The 18,743-nt window shown below is 44.6% G+C and overlaps 1 protein-coding gene across 2 annotated transcripts in view; it reads right to left on the bottom strand.

Annotated features, from left to right (window-relative positions):
* Nucleotides 1–1,440: 1,440 nt before the first annotated feature.
* The window catches only part of LOC138294106 (protein FAM171A1-like), a 91,922-nt gene continuing 74,619 nt past the window's right edge, over nt 1,441–18,743 (bottom strand). The window contains exons 1-2 of one of the 2 annotated variants that reach the window (XM_069233328.1): nt 8,635–8,716; nt 1,441–3,273 (exon numbers count right to left, since the gene is read on the bottom strand). In XM_069233328.1, coding sequence (XP_069089429.1) covers nt 2,043–3,257 — 1,215 coding nt within the window. In that variant the 5' untranslated portion in view covers nt 3,258–3,273; nt 8,635–8,716 and the 3' untranslated portion in view covers nt 1,441–2,042. Of the gene's footprint in view, nt 3,274–8,634; nt 8,717–18,743 lie in introns of those variants that run through there. The other variant, XM_069233327.1, reaches the window with a different exon arrangement.

The following is an 18,743-nucleotide window of genomic DNA, read 5'->3' as shown; positions in this document are numbered from 1 at the left end:
TTCTCTTGGAACCTCTCACAGTGACGAGCATGCTCCTTGGAACACAGAGGGTGGACCCAATCAATAGACTGTCCTGAGATCCTGCTGTTGCAATTTGGAGGAGGTAAGACCTTCCGTGCCTTCCCCCAGAACAACAGTACCCCTGTGCACCGCGTCTTCTTCACCTCCTGAGGCCTCTGTGCACCATTTGCAAAATTACTGCGTGCACAACCTGGCCCAGGTCCCCAGCACTCTATCCTGCGACGCTCATCTTGCTGAGTTGATCTCCGGCGGCGTGGGACCTTCTTTTGTACTGCTGCACCAACTGCTTTTTGCACCTCCTTTGTCCCCGTATCCTGGGACACCCGTGGGTGGTATCTGGTGCTCTGAGGGCTCACTGATGTGCTGAGAGCCCCTTCTTCCTCCTCACACAGATTTGAGGCCTTCAGGACCCTCCTGGGTCCAGATAGAACCTAGTTGACACAAAACGTGACTTTTCCAGAACCAAGGCTTGTTGGAGGAATCCAGCGCCAATACTCACCTGAACCCATCTTCACGACGGGGGACATCCTTTGCATCATGCAGGAACCCGCTGGCATCTTCCTAGAGTGAATTTCTGTAGTCTTCGTCCAACCAGGGACACTTCTTTTGCACCCTCTTCTGGGTTGACAGGGGCTCCTGTCCTTCCTGGAACTTCTTTTGACTTCTGGACTTGGTCTCCTTCCTTTGCAGGTCTTCAGGTCCAGGAATCCACCATTTGTTGGCTGTAGACTTTGATGGATCTTGCAATAATCCCCTTCACGAGGTGTAGTGTGTCCTAAGGAAACTTGCAGTACTTTACTCCTGCTTTTCTAGGCTCTGGGGTGGGGTAATTTACTTACCTTTACTGTATTCTTGCTCTCTCAGCGATTCTGCATACACTACTTACTTGCCTTATTTTGGTGTCTAGTGTATATATTGTGTATAATACTTATCTCCAGAAGGAATATTGCCTCTAAAGATATTTTTGGTACTGTGTCACCCAAATAAACTACCTTTATTTTTGGTAACACTGAGTATTGTCTTTACTTGTGTATACGTACTGTGTAACTATAAGGGGTATTGCATGGGTTTTGCATGTCTCCTAGTTCAGCCTAAGCTGCTCTGCTATAGCTACCTCTAGCAGCTTAACCTGCTAGAACACTACTACATTTCACTAGTAAGGGATAACTGGACCTGGTATAAGGTGTAAGTACCCAAGGTACCCACTACAAACCAGGTCAGCCACCTATACTCATCACAGGAAAAATGCTAGCACGACCCACATTTGAACAATCCTATTCCAAAGTAATTCAAGTTCCTTGAAAGGATTAAGTTCACAGTGTTAATACACGCGTTCAAATCATTTATTCAACCACAAAATATTTTTCAGTTAGAACTAGTTTATTAAAAACATAACTTAATATTTACAGATGTGTAAGATGAATTATCTCCACAGTTAAAATATGAAGAATGATCAAAAATTGAAATAAGTTGCTGCTACACTAAAGGTCCAAGTTTGCATAGTACCAACAAAATCCCTAATCAATACCAAGTATATATCGGAATTCAAAAGTCAGCAACTCTGGTACAAGAGCTTTCATTCTCCAAGACTAATTTCAGAACAAGTGCTTCTGTGGAGGCACCCTCAGCATAAACATTTGCCGATGGTAATGATTTTGCTAACAACGTTTGCTTGCGACACTTACGGAGTTTCATAAAGTTGGTGACTTCAATGAGTATTCAGTGGTAATAAAAACAATTTAAAAAAAAAATGTTTTAAAAAAAACACACACTTGCCCATATAGCCATTTAGACATGAATGTTTGAGCAGATCTCCCCACACGTAAAGACAGAATACCTAATACAGTACAGACATGATATTTGTACTTGTGAAGCCAAACTCTGCACATGAAAACAGATTTAGAACCTAGCTTCCCCGACATTGATGCAGGCTACTTGATGGGAGCATGATACCCCTGAATGAAGTTCTAACATGTTCAAGTCAAATATGAAAATCTAACCTGAAAATGTAAGATATTAATTTAGTAAATCCCTATTAAAGGTCTCTCCTCCCTTTTTTGCCACTGACTTCTCTTGTTCCCATAATGCACTTCATTCAACTTTAAAGCAGCCTCAGTATGTGAAATATGCACTTCAAATCTTGGCTCCTTTTCTTCCAGTATCTTGGTATGTGAATTTTCTATAGGGCCGCTGCAATGTAGTTCTTCAACCTCAACGCTGCACCTTTCCTCTGGAGTTCTGGAGTGTTCTAGGATTCCTTGCTGGGGGGCCGCTTTCCGAACACTGCCCTTGTTTATATTTTGTTCCTGCCGCAGCTGAAGCTCAAGGATATCTACGCCAGAGTCCAAACTGGTGACATTGTTGATGTTTTTCTTGCAGACTCTGGCACTGTCCGCAAAATTACTCTTTCCTAGGAAGATAAACCAGGCCTTTGGAGAAAGCATATCATATGTTTTTGGCACGTGAAGAAGAGACGGTCCGGTTAAGCTATTCCCCTCCAAATTCACAGCAGTCATTGATGATGCTCTTAGAGTCCCGGGTACAGACACAGATTCTGTACACCTATTTTGGTTGGGAGTATCAGAGATTCCACTCTGTTGACTTAGTTGCAGCAAGGAGTTCCGACTCAAGGTACTAGTTGATGAACGCCACAAAAATTGCACAGGACTTCTTGTTGGAGACCGAACAGAGCAGTGTCCCTCTGGTCTTGCTGGCCTCATGTCAGTGAAAGATGTAGCATCTGGAATAGTAGACTCTTGAGGAGTTTGCAAAAGGTCGGAGTCCAACTGGCTTTTCATTGAGGAGCTACGTCTTTTAGAAGAAGAAACTTGTTCAACCTGCAAACATTCTTGTTCCTGATGATGCCTCAAGCTATTTCCCATAACAGAAGGGTATGAGCGGAAAAGGCAATACGAAGTAGAGGCGAGAAAACTATTTTCACATTCTTGCCTTTGCACTGGAGGGAGCTCTGAACCTAGGCTCGCTTGTTGACCCAGAGCTCCCCGTTTGCTCTGTACAGTATCCCAGTTTTCCAAAGTGGTGCAAGATGTTCCATGGTCCTCTTGCTGGCTGACAACACTCTTGGGCAAGGAACAAGAAAAGGCCGGACTGGTCTGTGGTCCATAAAACGACAGGCCTGGAGGGTCAAGGATATTCACACCGACACAGGTCATCGAGGTGGCCTGCTCCTTGGTAAGCCCATTCAGCATTCCTCTTTTTCTTTCATGGCGTCGCATTTGTAAGCATATTTTCCTTATATATATAAAAAAAAAATGCAGATATTAGATTTCTTCAACGAAGACTTAATCCTGCTATTTCAATTACCTTGCAGTTTGACCAACACTTAAATCACTGAGCCCGGTACATCTTCAGAGTCGAAATCAGGGCAGTTGCAGACCTCGTGGCCCATGAACTTTGTGCATTCTCCAATTTATTCCAGACACACACACACACACACACACTAAATATTCACAAACATTGTATTTTCTTTCCCAAAGTTATTAATCCTGAAAAATTAGTCTGTTCAGTTTAATAACCAGTTACTGTAACCTCAAACATGCTTTATGGATTTCCAGCCATACAGCAAACTTCAAGAATACTGCTTGAATACATCTTATTGTTCTGCACCATAGAAGTAGTACTTAAATATTTTGGAAAGTTTATTTTTAATGAAAGAGATTATGCCAATGCATTACATTGTCATCAAGTGTGAAAATATACAAAACACACACATAATTAATCCATGTTGACTCATAAAAAGGAATATGCATTATCCACTTATCATTAACTTGAAAAATGAGTAACAATTCCAGGAAAATCCATAGTCAATTAGTGGTACCTTTTTCATGTGCACCCTGCTTTGTAGAGGTCTGCAGAAATAAGCACGGTCAAAGTCAAGAGGTGTTACCTTTTTGTTTGCTATTCGGGAAGTTAAAAAAGCGTGATGACATTGATGACATTTTCCTTTTATTTATTTTATAGATTCAAGATGATGGGCTCCACTTGGAACAAAACATTTTTTGTTTCAATTATGAAAGTAAAAAAAAAAGGAAAGTAGGTGTGAGGGATAATGGAGTAGTGTGTGAGAGGAAAACCATAACATGATGGAGGGAGCTAAACGGGGTTGTGAGAAGCATACAATTGAAAGTAAAGGAGGAATCGGAGGGGAGCTTGACAGTGGGAGAAACATACCTGAGTTAGCGAGCAGCACGTGAGGGCAAGCAACATAGGGGTGAAGGGAAGTACACAAGCGATAGAGCAATACCGAGTGCAGGGGTAGGGGAATTTAGGGAGGAGAAGCAAATGAGAGAGAGCAGAACATGCGGAAGGGTGGCAGCAACACAGAGCACTTTACGCAGGCATTTGGCAGAGAGTTAGAAATCACATGCACGCTCATGAGGTTGCGGGTGGGGGGTGTGGAAGGTGAGTCTGTCATTGAGGTAGGCAGGGCCTGTGTTGTGGAGGGCTTTTTGTGCGTGGACAAGGACTTTGAAGTTGATCCTCTTTGATACTGGTAGCCAATGTAGGTCTCTGAGGTGGGGTGAGATATGGTCGCAGCATGGGACGTCTAGGATGAGGTGGGCGGACGCGTTCTGGATTCTTTGCAGCATTGATTGGAGTTTGTTAGTTATTCCTGCATATAGGGCGTTTCCGTAGTCCAATCGGCTGCTGACCAGGGTGTGGGTGACAGTTTTCCTGGTTTCGAGGTGAATCCACTTGAATATTTTGCAGAGCAAGAGGAGATGGCGTTGACTTGCTGAGTCATGCTGAGTGTGGATTGAAAGATAAAGCCCAGGTTGCGTGCATTGGTGGTGGGTGGGGGTGCGGATCCTTGGGAGGTGGGCCACCAGGAGTCGTTCCAAGCTGAGGGGTTGCTGCCAAGGATGAGTATTTCTGTCGTGTCTGTGTTTAACTTGAGGTGGCTTGATTCCATCCAGCTGGAGCTGGCGTGAAGTCCGTTGTGGAGGTTGTTCCTTGCAGTTGTAGGGTCTTTCGTGAGGGAGAGGATGAGCCGAGTGTCATCTGCGTAGGAGACTATGTTGATGTGGTAGGCTCGTGTGATGTTGGCGAGGGGGGCCATGTAAACGTTGAAGAGTGTGGGGCTGAGCGAAGATCCTTGGGGGATGCCACAGGTGATTACGGAGGCTTCTGACTGGAACGGTGGGAGGCGGACTCTCTGGGTTCTGCCCGTGAGAAAGGACGAGATCCAATCCAGTGCCTGGTTATGGAGTCCAGCGTTGTGGAGGCGTGTGCGTAGAGTGTGATGACGTACTGTGTCGAAAGCTACAGAGAGGTCCAGGAGGATGAGTGCTGCTGTTTCTCCTTCGTTGAGCATGGTCCTGATGTCGTCTGTGGCAGCAATGAGAGCGGTCTCGGTGCTGTGGTTTTTGCGGAATCCGGATTGGGAGGTGTCGAGTATCTTGCTGTCTTCCAAGAACCAGGATAGTTGACTGTTCACGATTTTTTCGATGACCTTGGCTGGGAAGGGGAGGAGGGAGATCGGTCGGTAGTTCCTGGGGTAATCATGGTCTGCCTTTGGTTTCTTCAGCAGGGCGTCGATTTCTGCGTGCTTCTATCTCTCTGGGAAGGTGGCTGACTCGAAGGAGCTGTTGATGGTGTTGCAGAGATGGGGAGCGATGATGGTGTTAGCTTTGTTGAAGATATGGTGTGGGCAGGGGCCCGATGGTGATCCGGAGTGGATGGAGGCCATGGCGTTGGTGGTGTCTTCTATGCTGACGGGGGTCCAGGTGTGGAGGAAGTGGGCATTGCTTGAAGCGTTGGGCTCGTGGGTGGTTGTAGTTAGCTGGTGGGTCTGTGGGTTGAAGCTGTTGTGGATTTCTTCTATCTTTTCGACGGAAGTGGGTTGCGAGTGAGTTGCAGAAGTCCTGTGATGGCGGGGGTTCGTTGGAGCAGGTCCTGGGTGTGGAGAGCTCATTGATGATGCCGAATAGCTCTTTGCTGTTGTGAGCATTGGTGTCAATGCGGTTTTTGAAGTGGGTCCTTTTGGTGGTGCGGATCAGTTGGTGATGTTTGCGTACGGCATCCTTGAAGGCAATGTGGTTGGAGTTGGTAGGTTCAAGGTGCCAGGTTTTTTCCATTCTGCGACATAACCATTTGGATTCCTGTAGTTCTGGGGTGAACCAGCGGGCCTTGATTCTGTGGGGGGCTGTTTTTTTTTTTTTGAGCAGTGTGAGGGTGTTGGCGCAGTCTTCTATCCAGCAATGCAGGTTGGTGGCGGCTGTGTTGGGGTCCGGGGTCCCGGGCGAGGGTGGAGATCAGTTGATCCATTGGTATTTTGCTCCAGTTGCGTCGGGGGGGTTGTGTGTGGTGGTGGTGAGTGACTGTTTCCTGGTAGGAGAAGTGGATGCAACAGTGGTCTGTCCAGCTGAGTTCAGTGGTTTGGCTGAAGGAGACGTGGTTGCTGGCTTAAAAGATGGAATCGAGTGTGTGGCCTGCGTAGTGGGTGGGTGAAGTGACGAGTTGCTCAAGGCCGAGGTTGTCGATTAGGTTGGTGGTGTTGGTATCGTTGTTATTTTCTAGGTGGAAGTTCAGGTCACCGTGGAGGATGTAGTCTGTTGAGGCGAGGGCTTGGGAGCTGATGGTGTCGGCGATGTTGTTGCAGAACTGCGGTCTAGGGCCAGGGGGTCTGTAAACCAGTGTTCCTCTGAGTGTGTTGTTGATGTGGATTCTGAAGTGGAGGTGCTCGGCAGATTTGATGGTGTTGTCGGAGTTGGTGGAGACTCTTATGGTGTTTTTGTGGACTATGGAGATTCCTCCTCCTGGTTTGTTGCTGCGGTCTCTTCTGGTGAGATGGAGATAGACTCATAAAGAATGTTGCTTTGGTGGCTTGTCTCTAAATTCATTAGTGTTATCTTAGCCACACAAGTCTTAGGGCATACATTCTGCTCATCTAGCCTCCTCACAAATATGGAGGATATGTTCTGCTACTTCGCTAGAGAAGCATTTATAGAATTCAGTTAGCAATCCATGCAGGTTTGAGACCTACTTTCTCTTCTGCTGGGAGATTGCTTGTGGCATTTCGGTCACGTTTCCATCCAAAGTTTCCCTCTCTTCTGTAGTTAATGGGTCCTGTACAATCTCATCTCTCCCTTTCTCCATACCCTGTGCTTTCAAGCTATATAGGGAATGATAATTTTCCATTTCACTCCCCATTTCCCAGTCGGGGTAGATTAACCTGTGCTATCCACCTCTTTCTTTCCTCTGTCCTACTTAGCCAAGCCAGTAATTTGCTAATTTAATTGCCCACCTCATACTGACAATGCTAGACATTATGAAACTATGTCCTAGGTATTAAGATTTTCCTCTCTAAGGAGCTCATCAGTCTCCAGGTTCTTGAATCCTGATCAATTGGGAAATCCCTTTCCAATTGTATAAGTTGTGCCTTTCCATATTTTACATGTCTTTTCTTTATTCCCACCCCCACTATTCTTCACAAGGCCTGACCTCTCAATACAATACTTCTCATATTGAAATGACAGACTGAAACACTCAATTTTTACTGTACAGTATATTTCCCTGTATCAGCCATCAACCCCTTGAATATCTTTGTCCCTCATTTCCCAGGTGCCTACTTTCTGTCCAATCTTGGACTTTTGTACCTAGCTTCCATTCCCACCACAAGAGGTGAGTGGTTCGATGTGCTTCTTGCTTTATGCTCTGAATCTCTAAGCCATGAACAATATAATCTGAGGGTAAGTAAATAATCCAATCTAAAAAACTAACTGTAAACGCTCAAATAATCGGAGTGTTTTCTCTCTCTGAACTCCCCCCCAGCCCAAAGCTTCCACAAACCCAACTAGGTGATGCTTTTTCAGTTCACCCCTTCTCCCATTGATTTGACAACATTCAGGTTCAACTCTCTTCCTATAGTTAGGACTGCCTCTGGTGCGCCTCTCAGAACTGTTGCGAGCCTATAGTCGTCTTTTGGAGTCTAGTTTGTAAATATACAGATAGAACTGCTATCAGTTTTCCATCTCTCACCCCCACCATCGCTGCATAATACCCCTGTGTATCAAACCATGTCTTCTGCCCCAGAGAAGCAGCCAATTCTCTGGTGTGTGCAGTCATTGATCTAGACCCTGTAGTTAACCCTACAAGGGCTACCAGGCTGAACTCTTTCCCCCCCCCCCCCAAAAGTAGTGCCATCATCTGCCAACCAAGTGTTTTTCCTGCAACAACTCGATGCCTTAATAGCATTTGCACCACACTCCCCTTTTACTCAATGAGATGTCATTCTCAAAACCGATTTAGAATACCTCTGTGATATACAAGTTCACATTCCTACAATCCATCAGGAAACTGCAAAATCAGATCTGGTTACTAAAACTATAGTGCCCAAGCTAGAATAGAGAGGCAAGGACTGTGGGTGTGTCTTCTCATGCTAGAACTCCCGGATATACAGGGAATTTGCTCCTTTCGAAGATATTTTAGAAGGCGAGAAGTAAAGCACTAGCAACTGGCTTTATGCAGTCAATTCATTTAACCGCAACAGTGGTCAGGTTGCTGGAAGGATTGATAAGCTTGAAGGATATAATACTCTATGATTGTGCATTTAATATGAGATTCTGTTGCCTGTGTGCTTGATGTACTCACTTCACTTATTTGCTGAGCCATCCTCCGGGCGCCATTGCTCTTCTACTTTGTAGCATTGCAGCTGCCTCACTGCCAACTTCTTGATCTTCCTTCACTCGGTCTTCTTTAAACTTTTTCCCTGGAGACTCTCCTTTCAGTTCCATGTACAACACATGAAGTCTTCAGTCCAACTGTGATTTTCCTTGTATTTATGATGGAAAGTTTTCATTTTATTAAAGATACAGAGGCAAGTATTATGCTTTTCTCTCCTTCCTTAAATTTAATACCAGCAGTCAAGATAAACGAAAACTACAACTCCCAAGTGGCGAAGGAAATAAGCCAATGGGAAGAAAAATAGTGCACAAACATTAACCAATCAGTATGACATACACTCTTTTATGATGTCACTTGACTGCAAACAGCCCTCTTTTCTTGCTCGAGAAGTCAAACAGAACACAATAGAGGTAAAATAGAAAATAAAATAAGTATAGCCATGATGAAAGCAAAAAGTTCCTAACAAAAGTTCATGAATCCAGGATACGGGCTGAGATCTGCACCAAAAGGACCAGCAGGATTCCGAATACTTCTTGAAGACAAAGTATCTGTGTATTTGGATGCCAAAAGGTCTGCAGTCGAGTTACGAGGAAGCTTGAGTAGTAGTTGTGGTCACTGTCAGGTTAGGAGAAAAACCATCAAAAACCAACTAAAAGAGGGGTTTGGAAAAAGGGAGATTTGGATAGAAAAATCCTGGTCCTGTGTATAGAGCTCCCAATACATGTACAAAAACAAGGTATACACAGTTCCACAACGTAAGTATAATCAGGAAAACCACATTGGGTCCTGATCTAAGGAAAAGATCGTAAAAAAGAGAGAAGAAAGAAGAAAGAAAGCCAGGTCCCTGGAAAATTAATTATTTTGGAACAAGAGCCCTCACTCACCAAAGGTGACATGCTTCATCCTCGGGCTTTGCTCCACGTCAGGCCGGCGCTGCAATGCCTGACGGGCCCCTCAAGGGGGGCTCTTTGCCGGAGATCTTTTGAGATATATGCCCGGTTTAGAAAGAATAGGGTATAGGATTGGAAAAATTCTATTTAAAAATAACTAGAGGTTAGGCAAATTTTATTAAATAATCCAACCACTGTCATGATTAAAACCAAAGAGCGGGGAGAGAAAAGAACAAGGTCTACGCTCCCCAAAATATTATTCACTTCCTCACTCAATTTGAGGTTAGGAATTGTACGCACAGGATCCCCTGTACGATTCACCAGAAGGTCAACATGTTTCTCGCTATTGATGTCCTATGGATCTAACGCGATTCTTCAGGACCTAAACTACCTAATCCTATGTGTAAATATAACCTATAATAAGGAATATTAGTACAATGCAGGGACCTGAAATGAGAAGAATAACAAACAAAAAGAATAACACATTATTCACATGCACAATATCAACAGCAATGTGCTCTGTGCAAATCCACACATAGGTGAAGTATGCCCACTGTGGATCAACGTGTAAATCAATGTGAAAATAATGATGAAATAAATGCTTACCCTCCTCATACTAGTGGATGGGCCGCATCAGGTAAAGCACCAAGTAACGGAGGTCCTACTGAGCTAAATGCGTGAGTTCAATTATCAGATTGTATTCAGGGAGAAAAACCACACTTAAACCGTGTAATGGGATAATACTAACCTCGGTGTCTCTAATAAAATTAAGACTTTCCGTCATAAATACTAGCAAAATCTACATTTTATGCCAAGACCGGAGGCTCCTATTATGCTTGTTCAAAGCCTATTAATCACATTAGTAGAAAAGTTAACAGACTTACAATAGAAAACTTTAAACACAGTATTTAGACCAATCTGCAGTTTCCAAGGGGGTTACCCGCCCAAAATGCTTTGGATGCCATTGCTCCTCTAGAAGAATAGGTCCCAAATGTGGAAGTATCAATACGAGCCAGAGTAGGCAGAAGATACTGGATTATAGGCTTTCCTAAACGAGATAAGGAGTTGTGATACAGAGGACATTCTTAGATCTACAGTCTTCTTTTCATAAATCTTAAAACATGATCCAACACATAGCTTGGGATGATCAGGAAAATAAGGATAAAATACTGATGTTAGGTTGGTTTTGGTTCATCGAACCACTGTGCACAAAACATCTGATGGAGTAAACTGTCGAGAAGCAATGTCTAAAGCTTTAACGTCTGATAGTCGTTTAATAGAAATGAGGCAAAACCACATCGCTAACTTAGCAGATAACTATTTCAGAGAAAGCATGGAATTATCAGGCCATGACAAAAAGATTTAAGACCACATTCCCATCCCATAACAGACTATATTTGGGAAGCGGATGATTAGAGAATTGTACTCCCTTCCAAAGCTCACAAAACGAGTGGATGTTCTCCCATTGGTTTTCTGTGAACACAAGCATGGTTGGATGATATAGCTGATCTGTAAAGACTGATGTTGCGATAAGATTGGTCTTTGCTAGCCTCTGCTGCTAGGAAAGTAACAATGAATGTTACATCTGCTGAAAGGGAATTGATGTCCTTTCCCAAGCACCAGCTATGCCATAAAGATCAAGCTGAGTTGTAAGCCTTCTTAGTCCCTGGAACCCAGGATTGTTTGATATACTCTGAAGCCTCTGACGAGATGAGGGAGAAGTTGAGGATTCCTGAAATTTTCCAAGCCGAAAGGGTCAGAAGGTTGTCTAAGATGAGATTGTGAGGATGGTTCAGAGGGTCTAACAAGAGGTTCGGAAATGAAGGAAGAAGAATGGGAAAGTCTTTCAATAATTTCAAAAGGGTTGGGAACCATACCTAGGATTGCCAGAACAGAGCTATAAAGCACGATGGTGGCCTGTTGCCGCCTCACTTACGCAAGTACCCTGCTGATCATGCGGAAGTGGGCGGGTGTAATTTAGAGACATTGACCGATCCTGGAAGAAGGCATCTAAGGCCAAGGCCAACGGATCTGGCCGCCAGCTGTAGAATTGAGCAAGCTGGGAATTGAGGTGGAAGGCAAATAAATCTATTACTAAAGGACTCCACTTGTCCTGAATTGACTGGGAGACCGAGGAATGAAGTTTCCAGTCGCTTTAATCCCGAAGATGGCGCGAGTGTCAATCTGCTATGGAGTGAGAGCTACTGGAAGAATTTCTGCATGAGGTGAAATTTGGTTTGAAAGGGAAAATTACCAACAAAAAAAAAAAAAAAAAAAAAAAAAAAAAAAAAAAAAACTTTTGCTAGTTTCGCTAAGGGCTTGGATTTTGTCCCTCCAGATGATTTATGTACTGAACAACGGAAATGCTGTCCATCCTGAGCAGGATAGCAAAACAAACCTTGTTTTTTACAAGGCTTCTGATTGAAAAGGAGCCAGCAAGCATCTCCAAACAACTGAAATGCAAGTGGACTCCTCTAAAGACCATGTACCTCCAGTCCACATTGGACCACAATGGTCCCCCCAACCTTTGCTGCTTGTATCAGATTCTAATACAAGATCTGGGGCTGATGCGAAGATAGTTCTGCTGTTCCAGGCATCTAAATGGTCTATCCACCACTGGAGTTCCATACAAGAATCGAGATCTAGAGCAATAGTTTCTGATTACGATAGGCCCGTTCTTAAATGTTGGATTTTTAGCCTTTGTAACACCCAGTAATAAAGAGGGCCTGGAACTATAGCTTGGATAGAGGAAGAGGAGACCTACTAATCAAGCTATAGATCTGAGAGAAATCACAGAGCTGCGTAGGATCTGAAGAATTTCAGATTTTACTTTTGGCGAAGGAAGATGAAGGGTGACAGAAACCGAATTTATTTTGGAATCCAAGAAGTCTATTAGTTGAGTTGAAGATAGAGAGGATTTCACTTTGTTGAGAATAAAACCCAGGTCGGATGTTAGAGAGCATGTCAGCCTTATGTGAGAAAGAAGGGATTGAGGAGACTCGCTCATTATAAGAATGTCGTCTAGATAAATTATGAGCCTTACTCCTTGAGCTCTGAGGAAAGCTACCACCGGTTTCATTAACTTGGTGAAGCACCACAGAGCTGACGAGAGACCGAAGGGCAGGGAGGTAAAGTAAAAGTGTTGGTCTAACCACTGAAATTGTAGAAATTTCCCGAAATCTGGATGAATCAGAATGACAAGGTATGCACCTTGTAGGTCAAAACTAACCATCCAATTGTGTTGAAGCAGAGTATCTCTGAGATGAAGAATTGTTTCCATTTTCAATTGTCGATAGACTAAAAAATGGCTGAAACACTTAACTGATTACTGGACGCATTTTTTGTTCTTCTTTTGAACTAAAAATAAAAAATAAAAATGGAGCTGGTGAATCCTGATGGGTTGGGCTGAGTAATAGCAATTGCTAATTTCTGTAGGAGAGACTGTACCTCCAAAGCAATAAGACTGGACATTTCTGTTGAAAATCGTGGAAGCAGAGGTAGACAGGACTGGACAGTGTTTGAATAAAGTTTGATAGCATAACCCTGTACTGTATTGAATACCCAAGGGTCTGAGGTGACTGACAATATTTTGGGAGAACAAAAAAAAAACAAAAAAAAAAAAAAACACACACCCACAAAGAAGCCCCCCTACAGGAGGAAGGCCAGAAGTTAGGCTAACCTGTTTGATTGGAGAGCCTGGAGCTCTTAAGACCTCTGTTACGGAAACCTCTGCCTCTTTGCGGGTAAAACTGAGGCTTGTATTCCAGATGGGATGCATGTTAGGATCCTGGGGAACCTTGGTTGGAATGACCGCAGCCGGCAAAGCAGTTTCTTCCTCTGCCAGCTCTGGCAAATACCTGTTAGGAGAAAATTTTCTTCAAGGACCGTTGAGCCTTGTCCAAGAAGCAAAAGTGGAAACATATTTGCTTAGCTGTTGATCAGTATAGGGAAAGGTGCAGAAGACATTGTGACGCGAAGACTTAATTAGCTTGAGCAGTGTAGATGAGCGTGATGCCTGCTGGAACCCCCCCCCCCCCCAACAACGTGGAAAAGTTAATGATATTATTTTCAAGCTTGTTTGTGTAGAAGACTCCGTCGCAACCTTGAGAATGAGAGTACAGGGAGGAGATGGAATGAAAACAAAGGCTGGGGAAGGGCAAAGCAGCCAAGTGCTGATAACATAGTTAGAAAATGCCAGAAAGAGATATAATCCAAGCTTCGAGTTATTTAAGCACTGAAGTGTGGGTGAGGGATTTGAAGCTCGCAGATGGAGTTGTGAAAGCTGCCATGGCCCAGCGCTGCCTCCCTGTTTTGCGGACCGTGATGCTTGAGGGGGAGAGAGGTCCAAGCAGGCGGTAGAGGGCTTCCCAGCATTTCGTGGACTAAGTTAAGTTCCACACAGGGATGAAAGGCCTTTGTTTCTCTGTTCTATTATTATGATTGATTATTTATGCTTGCACTGTGTTTATAACCTGAAGTATTCAGCTCGTTTATATTTTGCATTCTAAACATCGTAATGTGAGCCTGCTGCAGTAACCGAAACATGCATTTTGGTGTGCAGTAAATCAAAGCTTATCTGAAGTATTCAACTCATTTATATTTTGCTTCCTGAACATCGTAGTGTGATGCATTTTGGGATACAGTTAATCAAAGCTTATATCTGTCAATTAACTCTTTGCTTATATTTATGCATAGATGCTCTTTGTAGTGTACTTATATATATATATATATAAATGGATGCTTTTCATTGCTATTCTTATTCTACTATTGTTAATGTGCTAAATGCCTACATTTACTTGAAATTCTAGTAAAGCTAAATTGTATTTATAATTGGCGTGTGGGCCTTCATTGAGCGTCCTTATTGACTTATACCGAACAGGTGTCAACCAGTCACCTGGATAAGACATTTTGGTACCAGGAGTGGGGTATAAGTCAATAATGCCTCTTTGGGGACGTAAGAAAAGTGAGGCAGAGAGCGGAAGGCAGCACGGGGCAGAAGCCAGGTCCATTCCCGGGTGGTTAGCAACTGACCCGTTCTCCGGTGTGGCAGGACTCCTGAAACGGTGGGCAGCGCTGGTGTTATGGGAGGCATTAGATGAGAAAGTAACTCCTCTCTTAGTGGAAGATGCGGTTGAGAGTGTGAAGCTAAGAGGGGCGAAGCTGGAGCTGAAAGCAGCAGGGCAAGTGGAATGGCTTCTCCTGTCTGCGCTCCGTACGGTATACAGGAAAACATTAACACAAGATGCAGAGATAAGAAAACTGCGGGATGAGGTTGCAGCCTTGCAGGAAAGTCAGTTACTTATGAAAGACCATAGAAAGTGCGGTGACTCGGGGTGATCAAATGGAGGCAAGGTGCACCGCATTAGCAGTACGAGTAGCAAAACAGAAGAGTAGGCAGAAGCCTAAAATGCCCTCAACTGTGCAAGTGAGGGCACTGGTACGCAAACAGAAGAGTAGGCAGAAGCCTAAAATGCCCTTAGCTGTGCAAGTGAGGGCACTGGTACGCAAACAGAAGAGTAGGCAGAAGCCTAAAATACCCTCAACTGTGCAAGTGAGGGCATTGGTATGCAAATAAAATTGGGATCCATATACTTGGGAGGATGAGGTGGAAGTACGTGTAACAGAACTAGGTGGTGTTGAAAGTGGAGAAGGACGTGTAGGTGAAATTGAAGGTGAAAAGGGAGTGAATGGTGGGCAAATACAGAATTCTCGTTTGGTAAGAGATTATACGCAGAGTGAGTTGTTGGAGATAACCCGTATGTTTAGGCAGATGCCTGCAGAGCCTTTGTTTAAATGGTTGGCGAGATTGTGGGACACTGGAGTAAAAGATGCATTACAGAATCCTTTTACGTTAGATACCATCACAGAAGGAGACCCGTTTGAGCTGGAAATGATAGTACAGGATGATGTAGATGATCTAGTGATGTGGAGCCTATGGCAGAGGGAGGGGAAAAAAAGAGGGTGCCACAAGATTGGGCTTAGTGGAAATAGAACGTGTTAGACCCGACAGCCTTAGGGTGGTCACCCCTAACTTTTTGCCTGCCTCCCTCCACTTTTTGGACACTGTTTTTGCTGGCTTTTAGACTCTGCGCACTTTATCACTGCTAACCAGTGCTAAAGTACATATGCTCTCTCCCTTTAAACATGGTAATCTTGGATCATACCTGATTGGACTATTTAATTTACTTTTAAGTCCCTAGTAATGTGCACTATATGTGCCTAGGGCCTGTAGATTAAATGCTACTAGTGGGCCTGCAGCACTGGTTGTGCCGCCCACTTAAGTAGCCCCTTTATCTTGTCTCAGGCCTGCCATTGCAAGGCCTGTGTGTGCAGTTTCACTGTCACCTCTACTTGGCATTTAAAAGTACTTGCCAAGCCTAAACCTCCCCTTTCTCCACATATAAGTCACCTTTAATGTGTGCCCTAGGTAGCCCCTAGAGCAGGGTGCTGTGTGGGTGAAAGGCAGGACATGTACCTGTGTAGTTTACATGTCCTGGTAGTGTAAAACTCCTAAATTCATTTTTGCACTACTGTGAGGCCTACTCCCTTCATAGGCTAACATTGGGGCTGCCCTCATACAGTATTGAAGTGGTAGCTGCTGATCTGAAAGGAGTAGGAAGGTCATATTTAGTATGGCCAGAATGGTAATACCAAATCCTGCTGATTGGTGAAGTTGGATTTACTAGGACTATTCTAGAAATGCCACTTTTAGAAAGTGAGCATTTCTTTGCACTTAAATCTTTCTGTGCCTTACAATCCGCGTCTGGCTGGGCTTAGTTGACCGCTCCTTGTGCATTCACTAAGACACTCCCCAAACACATGGTACTCGGCCTCACTTGCATACATCTGCATTTTGAATGGGTCTTCCTGGGCTGGGAGGGTGGAGGGCCTGCTCTCACACAAAGGACTGCCACACCCCCTACTGGGACCCTGGCAGACAGGATTGAACTGAAAGGGGACCTGGTGCACTTCTTAGCCACTCTTTGAAGTCTCCCCCACTTCAAAGGCACATTTGGGTATAAAACAGGGCCTCTGCCCTACCTCATCAGACACTTGCTGGAGAAGAAACCTGAACCAGAACCTGCATCCTGCCAAGAAGAACTGCCTGGCTGCCTAAAGGACTCACCTGACTGCTTTCTACAAAGGACTGCTGCCTTGCTGTTGCCCTGCTGCCTTGCTGAACTCTTGCCTTGCTGAAGTGCTCTCTAAGGGCTTGGATAGAGCTTGCCTCCTGTTCCCTGAAGTCTCAGGGCCAAAAAGACTTCTTTTTCATTTGGACGCCTTGTGCGCTGAAAAATTTGACGTACAGCTTGCTCCGCTGTGAAAAATTCAGCGCACGCCGATCCGGAAAGATGCTGCTCAACGCGAGGCCTGCGGAGCGACCGGAACTTCGACGCACAGCCTCGCCTGGACAACGCCGCCCGACTCCAGAAAGGAAATCGACACGACGCCTGCCGTGAGGGAGAAGATTCCACGCACAGCCCACCGGAACGACGGGCAGCTGGAAAACAAGCCTAGGATTCCACGCACAGACCCCAGGACATCTGGTAATCCCACGAACCACAGAGAGAGACTGCCCGCGCGCCGGAAAACGACACACGACTTCCCCGCGTGAAAAATAACGACGCAAGTCCGTGTGTGCAGGGGAGAAATCGACGCACACACCATTTTTCCACGTATCTCTTCTTCTGCGGCCCTTTGCGGAGATTTTCCACTTTAAACCAGGTACTTTGTGCTTGAAAGAGACTTTGTTTGCTTTTTAAAGACTTAAGACACTTTATATCACTTTTCAGTGATATCTCTACAATTTCACATTGCATCTTTATTCGTTTTGACCTGCAATTATCCAGATAAATATTATATATTTTTCTAAACACTGTGTGGTGTATTTTTGTTGTGCTATATTGTGTTATTGTATGATTTATTGCACAAATACTTTACACATTGCCTTCTAAGTTAAGCCTGACTGCTCGTGCCAAGCTACCAGAGGGTGTGCACAGGATAATTTTGGATTGTGTGTGACTTACCCTGACTAGAGTGAGGGTTCTGGCTTGGACAGGGGGTAACCTGACTGCCAACCAAAAACCCCATTTCTAACATTGGTGATCAGCGGTGAGGATAGGACTTGTATTTGTGCAGTGACATACAGTAGCTAAGTATTTCACTACCTACCCACAGTTGAAGGTCAACTTGATTTTTATCTCTTTTTTGCAAATTCGTTTTTTCCTGACAATTTTCAAAAACTAAATCCTCACTCAACATGTCTCTGGCTGGGTCTCAAGTAGGAGACTTTGACCTAGCCCTGTTGGATACATATACTGTCAAACAGCTAAGAGGGTTCTGCAGGGTGATGAGAGTACCCACCCAAGGGGCCTCCAAAAAGGAGGACTTTCAAGTGGCCCTGAGGGCCTGGGCAGAAGCCCATTTAGAGGAGGATGAAGAGGAGCCTGAAAATGGCCCCTCAGAGGATTTGTTGCTATCAGTGGGTGATGTTACCACTGCAATTGTGCCCCCTTCCAGACCAGGGAGCAGTGTCTCTGTGCAAAGCCTGACCGCAGAGGAAAGGAGAGAGGAAAGGGAGTTCCAATTGCAAATGGCAAAAGTGAAAATTGAGGCTCAACAGGGGGAAAGAAGGGCAGAGAGATAAGCCAAGCAAGCTGAGGCTAAAAGAGCAGCCAAACAGATTGAAGCTGAAAGAGCTGAAGCTGCAGCTGAGAGAGCCTTGGCTGAAAAGAAACTTTTTTTGGCTCATGAACTGAGTCTCAAGGAGCTGGATCTCAAGGCAAAGCAGTCTGAATCCAGCAGTAATGGTGGCAGCATACAGACAGGACCTGCTGGAGAAAAGAAGGTTCGTATACCCAAAAATGTGGTGCCCAGTTTTGTGGTGGGAGAGGACGTAGATAAATGGTTAGCTGCTTATGAAGTTGCACTAAGAGCTCATGAGGTTCCTGAAGAGCAATGGGGGGTAGCTATGTGGGGTTATGTGCCGCTTTTGGGGAGGGACACACTTCTCACATTGGACAAACCGGATCAAAACATACCCACTTCAGAAAGCCATTTTACTTGCCAAGTTTGGGCTGACCCCTGAGAGATACCGTCAGAGGTTCAGGGACAGCACCAAACTATCCACACAAACATGAGTAGATTTCTTTGACTTTTCCAGTAAGGCACTGAATGGATGGGTGC

This window comes from Pleurodeles waltl, chromosome 4_2, assembly GCF_031143425.1.
Source record: "Pleurodeles waltl isolate 20211129_DDA chromosome 4_2, aPleWal1.hap1.20221129, whole genome shotgun sequence".
In the NCBI taxonomy this organism is placed as follows: domain Eukaryota; kingdom Metazoa; phylum Chordata; class Amphibia; order Caudata; family Salamandridae; genus Pleurodeles; species Pleurodeles waltl.
Note: the sequence above shows the minus strand (reverse complement) of the source record. Positions and strands in the feature narration are given on the sequence as shown.